This window comes from Sebastes fasciatus, chromosome 11 (genome assembly GCF_043250625.1).
Source record: "Sebastes fasciatus isolate fSebFas1 chromosome 11, fSebFas1.pri, whole genome shotgun sequence".
NCBI classification, from domain to species: domain Eukaryota; kingdom Metazoa; phylum Chordata; class Actinopteri; order Perciformes; family Sebastidae; genus Sebastes; species Sebastes fasciatus.
The window spans coordinates 31,925,154-31,933,399 of record NC_133805.1 but is presented as its reverse complement, the minus strand read 5'-3'; the positions used below and the strand labels follow the sequence as shown (position 1 = coordinate 31,933,399).

General features: G+C 36.5%; 1 protein-coding gene across 1 annotated transcript; it reads right to left on the bottom strand.

The window, feature by feature from the left end:
- Positions 1 to 469: 469 nt before the first annotated feature.
- On the bottom strand, positions 470 to 4,479 carry LOC141777736 (uncharacterized). The gene is made up of 10 exons (XM_074652252.1): positions 4,335 to 4,479; positions 4,072 to 4,175; positions 3,711 to 3,980; positions 3,528 to 3,621; positions 3,101 to 3,168; positions 2,737 to 2,961; positions 2,558 to 2,623; positions 2,187 to 2,298; positions 1,530 to 1,589; positions 470 to 1,426 (listed from the first exon to the last, which is right to left on the bottom strand). The coding sequence occupies exons 1-10, from the start codon at positions 4,399 to 4,401 to the stop codon at positions 897 to 899; spliced, it is 1,596 nt and encodes a 531-aa protein (XP_074508353.1). The 5' UTR covers positions 4,402 to 4,479; the 3' UTR covers positions 470 to 896.
- Positions 4,480 to 8,246: the final 3,767 nt, after the last annotated feature.

Genomic DNA, 8,246 nt, shown 5'->3' with positions numbered 1-8,246 from the left:
ATCACCTCTACTTCTGTCAGCTTTGTCTTCATTTTCATTTTCACAATCATCATACTTACTCATATACAGAAGTATGTTCCATTACTTCATATTTATATTCAGGACATCTGAATCCGTGTATGAGTTCAATTCTCTATAGGAAACGTCATCCCTCACTGATCAGCTGGAGGGACACGGATCAGGCTACAGTATTTCCCGTTAATTATGCCCGCCACAGTTTCATAACGAACCAACAATATTCTACACTTCAACACGGGTGGGGTCATTGGGTGGCTGCTCAGTCTGCCCACAGGATTCACCTCCACAGCTGAATTACAACTGCTCGCCAAATGTGGAAGGATCTTATCTGACTTCTCCTAACCCATTACTACACAATCAAATATTTCTACCCCTGTTGACTAACATATCTTTCAAATACATCTCATACATTTTTAGAACATTTGTTAACGTTTTACAAATAAACACAAAACACAACCTCATGACATTTACTTCATAAAGTAGTTTTTTTTATTTAAATTTAAATTGACATAACACATTATGAGCAATACACATTTTTATAGAACTTCTCTAAATGACTGCTACCTCAGTCAAAGTGTTATAGAAATGAACGTCACAAAACAAAATACAAGCAAATTCTAGAAAGCTAAAATATATTGGGAAAAGGCAACGCACACCTGGAGCACTTTGTGTTCACAATACACAGATTAAGCATGCATCAACGCGAACTTGAAACTAACCGTAGTTATACCACCTCACGAAGAAGTCTGAGTACGGTTCCTTTCAGAGGGTTAAAATTTCTTTTGGAGTGTTGACATATGCACACAAAATGCTGAGTCATCGCTCTGAGTTCCTTTGGAGGATTGAAAGGGAACAAGTGTGAAAACACCCGTAGACAACTACTCATGACGACAGAAATGCCACAAAAACTTCTTGAAATAAGAAAACAAAATGTCTTTGCCCTTCAGGTTCAAATGCAAACCATCCCTGTCAAACAAATGACAAAGAACTTCCCCTCTTGAAAGAAAATATTTGTTGGTACGCAGAAATGTGACATTACACATCTGTGTTGTCTTCCTCTCCATCAGTGCGTTGAACTGCTTCAGCAGTGCTTTGGTGTTATGTTGATCCACAGGTCGAGGCAACACGGAACAAACGGCAAAGTGTATGTCCTCACGTCCGCGCTGAATTCCATGTATCAAAGAATCCATGTGCTGCACAAGCAAACTGGGACTTACACCAGTGGCAATGTCGTTGGTCCCGAGGTGGATAACAACTATCGCCCCTCCACTTAACTTCTTAAAATGATCGATGTTCTGGGACAAACTGCGAGAACCAGTTGTTCCAGGATGCACAAACGCATTGATGTTGGAGATCGTGTCTTCAAGCCCAAGATACATTGAATCCGTCAAGAAACACACCTCCACACCTGCAACAATAACCACCACAATGTAAAACAAGTGACAATCACCAACTTTGCACAATAACAACAACAACAACATGTACTTTCAAACAAAGGCAATGATACTAACCTGTATTCACTTTGAAGACTTTCCGTCCAAACTTGCACACAGCTGAAGAGGATTCTCGATCTAAACATACAACAAACACAAATAATTACACACTTTTCTACTAGCTTAGATTTGTGATATGAAACATCAGGTCACCAAGGCATGTGTTGAAAACAGCCACAGACCTTCCAATATTGGATGCCAACCCAGACACACCACATAATAATCTTTGTGCTGAATTATGGTATTAAATGCGCCATGGAGGTGCAACAGACACATTGCATCTGTCTTGAAATGTTTTCCATAGTTTCGCACATTACTGTATGCTCATCTATCAGCTCTGTTTCACTGTACCTCGGAAGCCCAATATTAACCTCCCAGTTACTGCCAAACACACCATGCTGTTTTGTCAACTTAACAATTTTTTTTTGCCATAGCATTACTTTGCTGCATTGTCTTTGCTATTTTACTCCCTTCTAGAAGGATGCAATCAACATCTTCACCCTTTCCATGTACATACAGGAGCAATCCCATGTTTGATTGCTGCCACAAGACTACATGCTAGCCCTTCATTCACATTACTGTGCAATGCTGTTTCTCTGACATCAGTCCCAGCAACAATAGGCGATTGAAATTTTGCTAAACACATGCAAGCATTAATATTCGCATCACTCTTACCATTGACAGTTCTTGTTGACATACAATGACCCTGTTCTTCCACAACCACTGGCACGGCCCTGGAAGTTGACGCCTGTGGAGAGACATCCACATTTGGTGGGGTGGCCTCCACCTTTAAAAAATGCAGTGAAAAAACAGCTTTGAAAATCATGTATTTTTTCAGTGTTTGAAATTATTAAAGTATAACTATTTATATATTAATGAGCAAAGCATAAAACTGAAGAGTTTTCTATTTGGAACACTCCTTCAAAACCTTCAAACAAAATAGCAGAAAACTATCATTGACATTTTCTCTTCTCAAAAGGTAATCCATAAACAAACAATCAATAAACATATCCTAATAATTAACCCATAATACAAACATAACAAACTTGTTGCTGAACAATCCTCATCTTGGGTGCTCCATGGGACTGCTTAGGTTCCCAAGAATGCTGCCTCTGTAATTACAAATAGCATAATTAGTACCCTTTGTCAATTACAAAGATACCATATTATATATCACTTTCTCCACACAATCTCAATCATTTTATTACAGTGTGCAACATCTTACCTTGCTGCTGTAACTAACAGTCATATATCCTTCTTCGTCTGTTTGACATGGCTGTGTTGCAGCGACCTCTTCCTTCATGACCACCTTTGGAGAGAATCTTCTAGCAGGCAGTGATGTCTCAGGAGCAACCTGTGGCTTTGGTGCAGTTGTCTCCAGGTGCAGATGAGCAGAAGTCCAGAACAGCTTTGCCAAAATGCCCATTCCCTCACTGTCACTCAAATGAACCTGCAAAATAAGTAATTTTACAGTAATTAAACCCAAATATCTTACAATCAATACGCATCTGTATGATTTGAACTTATATCAACGACAAAAAGGGTACATCGCACTTATGCATTTGCCATGTCACAACATATATACTTACGCCGTCTTGGCTCCACAGCTTAAGGTTGTGCACAGGAAAATGCTCAGCAGTAAAGACGTACTTGACACCTTAAAAAAATAAGAAACATCATACATTATTGAAATTGAATATTTTGACACTGTGTTTACAATATATTGCCAACCTACAATGAAACTTTTTTTTATATGTTTTTAAATATTTACATAATCATAATGCATATCAGGAAAGTTATACCTTTTAGTTAATAAAAAATCATAATAAATATTATGGAAATAATATGATTATTGCCAACAACAAATGTATAATCTTAAAAAGGTGAATTTGTTTTTTAAGTAGCATGAAACCATAACGACTAATATGGAACGATAACATTTATTCAAATAGTGTGCCCAGGAGTATACAACTTGTTAAACTTGTAACTGTACTTAAACTCTTTCTTTAAACATACCTGCACGTGCAGCCACACGATGAAACTCTTGCCTCAGTTGGTCCTGCAGATCCACAGCTACATCCAACCTCGGAGGAAAATCCAACACCATCACCTGTTTTAAAATAGATGTTAATGACTAAAATGTCATACACATTAACAGCTCATACATAAACATTCATTTTAATACCACAGATATAATACCTGAGGCCACAGACTGCAGACACTGTACAGGAGCTTGCCAAAAGCTATCCCTGCCTCGTCGATGGTTCGGCTCGCTGTGAGGTCGCTGCTTGGGGCCAAAAGACAGACGACATCAGGTGTTCGCGGGACAACAGAATTCATCACCTCCGTCCGCAACTCAGCTGCACAGGCCCCCGGCGTCGACATGACACCAAAGGAAAGCCCCTCTGGCATCTTCACGTAACCATCTGCAATGGCTCGTAGATGGGAGCATCCAACAAGCAGGACAAACTGGAACAACAGAAAGGATATTTTTAGAATAAAAATCACAAATTATCACAAGATTTAGTACTTTGTTCATTAACTCTATCAACAATAATACCTTCTTGTCTGGAGAGTCAGGAGGCATGACCAACTTGTGCCTTCGCCCAGTAAAGGAGGAAATTGGCCATTTTTCCAATTTATGGCAATATCCTGTTCCGCAAACTATTGATAAACACACAAAGACACCACACAATGAAACTTAACACAGCATTATTTATGTAGACAAAATAATTATGCACCATCCTGCAAAGAAATAATGCAACAATATACACCTTACACACATAAGGACAGCATGTAGAAAACAAATAACTTGCTACATACCGAAAATATTGCCAGCTGTGTTCTGCTGCGCTGCCTGAGATGGACGAAGGGATCTTTTACGCAGCATCTGAAAATATATAAACCCAATTGATTAATAATGACAATTGTACGCCCCTAAAAACTTCATTGTACCGATATAGTGACCCAGAGTTGCAAACAACTAGAGCAGCCAAGTGCAGTTGGGTTTCAAGTGGGCCAGAACCATAAATTATATGACACAACCCAGCAGCACAGACTCATCTGTAATAGAAGTTCCGACTCTTTAGGCTCCCAAACAACTCTTCATTTTACCAGTTCTGCCTTTTACAATTTCATCACAATTTATACTGTTTTGACCTATGATTACTGTGTGCACATAACCTACTGTATATCACTTAAATTATTAAATATAATTATACCAAACCCTATAATTTCCAGAACACCATCATTTTTAAATATGTTTGGAATAAAAACATTAAATGTAAATACATCACACACTATTATACATGAGTATGACAAATTTGATTTATACTGAACATTGTAGTGTTTTAACAGTTTAATGGTAAAATTGCTGAATCAGTACCAGTGTTTGTAATTTGCATCTGAGCTCATTAACACATATTCTTGTGCCAGCTAATGGGCCATAGGTGGGTAATTTTTCGTCAAACTGGCATTTGCAGTCTAATCAAGCAGCTGATACGCATATGTATGGCACCCAGACTACACAATAACTGTTGTTTTAAAGTGAAACCTGTTTGCATGCATATCATTTTCATGTACAAACCTTGTAACGTTAGCTGTTCCATCAACACTTCACAGAACGTCAAACAGGCATAAATGTGCGACGTTGAAAACGGATCAAAAGTGTGCCGAACTGCCTATATAATAATGCCAATTCGTAAGAAGTACGAATTCATGCTAAAAGCAACTTTTAAAAAGCTTGTTTTCTGGATGGATCAGTGCCAGGCTATGCTGCTGTTCGATCAACACTCAACATAAAGAGTTTGGTCCGGTCTCTGTACAGATATAATGTAAAATTTTCTATGCTCTATGTTTCTATAACTGATTCAGATGTCCGATGACTTAAATTCTTCATCTGACTAAAGTATACAGTTACAATCAACCAAGATTTGGCTTAAAAAAAGGTCACTTTTTAAACCGAAACACAATCACTCACTGAAACATTACGCGACCAGATGCTCTTTTAGAAGTAGGCTAAATGGAAAATAAATGCAAGAGCTAAAACGCACCTTCAAACCAAGAGGAACTGGTTGGAAATCAAATCTGTAGATTTGTCAGAGGTGTCCTGAAAGCTCGATCCAATGTGTTCTACTGTTACCAGGAGATTTACTCGCTTGTTAAAAAAACAAGAGATTGAATTGATCCTGAGGGTAACAGCATTATATGTGCAGGCATGCAGGTTTCTGTGGGCGTGTCTAAAAACAAGGAACTAATCACAACACATGTGGGTTTCTGTGGGCGTCACCAACAGCATGACACTAACCAATTAAAACATTGTCTGGGGAAAAAGTTTACATAGAAATACAACTTAAAAAGAATATAATCTATTCTTGTTGGTTAATCAGTGATAAAAATAATATGAAAATATGAAATATACTATCTTGAACCTCTAATGATGAAACAGAACCATTTACATTATACTTATACTATATATGCTGTGTATATATATATGTGTATATATGTATATATATACACATATATATATACACTATATATACTGTATATAATATTTATACAGGTTTATTTAATAATAGTTTAATTTAAAATGTCATGTTTATGTTATGTAGTGTAACAACAGTTATTGGAGATTTTATATTCACATAAAAAGGTTTTCCCTAACACTGAAATGTGATATTATTACATTTATACTTTTTATTGACACAAATCATTTCTACTGCTCTGCCAATTAATGTGTACAAATGTAATCATGGTTCATACTCAGCTTCATGATTTATACAGTATATAATGTTTCATTTTTATAATTTAAATGAATTCAAATCATCCAAAACAATGTTAGGGAATATAACTCTTGTTAAACTCACTCTGTGTTGAAATTGTGTTAGACACAGCTTCTAGCACAATTCTTATCATGAATACTGGAATCAGATAATAAAATGCACTGCTATTAATTTACAGTCACATCTGTATAACATTTCACACACATGTTAAAAACAAATATGTTTTATATGTTGTTACTAAACCAAACTGCAAATGTACTAGTTCACCTCTAATGTCTCATAGAGTTCTCCTTCATCTGCAGACAGCACTGCCACAAACACAGGCTCCCTCCACAGTAATCTCTTCTAATCATCCTGCTTTTGTCATGTAAGATACAGTAAAAGCTGTTGCACCAAAACTATTGTATACGATAGCTCTACCAGATTCTGACCGTCTGATGCATTACCACATGAACTCAATGGCTGATCACCGACACTTAACCTTTCCACACAGATGCTGCCTCTAAGCTGGCCAGCCATCAGGAATTCTGGACAGGGGGACACATTTCCCTAATTGTGACCACACCCAACCTGACACCAGCTCACCAAGTTTCATGTGATATTTCTGTCATATCTAGTGCTTCTCCAGACATTTGTTCATTGCCTTTCTGATCCTTTCATTTTCTTGTTTTCTCTGTACCATGGCTTTTATATCTGAGCCCTGATCAGTGTTCCACAAGGATATGGAGTAGCCATCCAGTGAGAAACAGTTCCCACCTATAGGGTCAGAGGGCATGACCCCCCAGAGAATGTTTTATTCATAGAAAGCCCAAATTTAGTGACCTGTGGTACATTCTAATGCTACTATTCCATCATATACACTAATCTTAATTATTGTATATTGTAATCAGTTTGCCTGCCTGATTGTAAACATGTAGCCAGTGTAATATTGTAAAGGAGAATAAGGCTTCTAGTGCATTTTAGCCCACAGTCTATAATAGATATTAATATTTAAACCACGTCTATTCTTGACTGATCAGAACTTTACTAATTCAGAATCATAGACCTTATTTATTTCTATTTATTGAAACCTTCACTGTGGTTTATCAGGACATGCCACAATGATGGTTGTTGCATAAATGCTCTCTATTTAAATATAAATAAACACGGTTACTTTAAGGCTGCAAGGTCTTATCTAGTCTATGTATTGCTTTTAAATTAAACTAATATAAATTTAACCTATATATATAAAGGATAATGACATGGAGTTAACTGTAAAAGGTCTAGCGAAAACACAAATCAAGACAACAACATTTATTGGAGATTTTATATTCAAATAAAAAGGTTTTCCCTAACACTGAAATGTGATATTATTACATTTATACTTTTTATTGACAAAAACTAATATTTACATGCCATTAAAATGAACTGAACTTAACATGAAATATTAACCTTAAAACAATCTTTGTGAAAGCAACACTTTGAACACAAATCATTTCTACTGCTCTGCCAATTAATGTGTACAAATGTAATCATGGTTCATACTCAGCTTCATGATTTAAACAGGATATAATGTTTCATTTTTATCATTTAAATGAATTCAAATCATCCAAAACAATGTTAGGGAATATAACTCTTGTTAAACTCACTCTGTGTTGAAATTGTGTTAGACACAGCTTCTAGCACATTTCTAATCATGAATACTGGAATCAGATAATAAAGTGCACTGCTATTAATTTACAATCACATCTGTATAACATTTCACATACATGTTAAAAAGAAATATATTTTATATGTTGTTACTAAACCAAACTGCAAATGTACTAGTTCACCTCTAATGTCTCATAGAGTTCTCCTTCATCTGCAGACAGCACTGCCACAAACACAGGCTCCCTCCACAGTAATCTCTTCTAATCATCCTGCTTTTGTCATGTAAGATACAGTAAAAGCTGTTGCACCAAAACTATTGTATACG

What these genes read in the sequence shown, in the direction of transcription:
- LOC141777736 (XM_074652252.1), bottom strand. Translation starts at nt 4,401, where the DNA reads ATGCTGCGTAAAAGATCCCTTCGTCCATCTCAGGCAGCGCAGCAGAAC. An exon ending in AGCTGTGGAGCCAAGACGGC is followed by an intron (nt 2,962 to 3,100) that starts GTAAGTATATAT and finishes CTTATTTTGCAG; the next exon opens with GTTCATTTGAGTGACAGTGA. An exon ending in CTGTTAGTTACAGCAGCAAG is followed by an intron (nt 2,624 to 2,736) that starts GTAAGATGTTGC and finishes TTGTAATTACAG; the next exon opens with AGGCAGCATTCTTGGGAACC.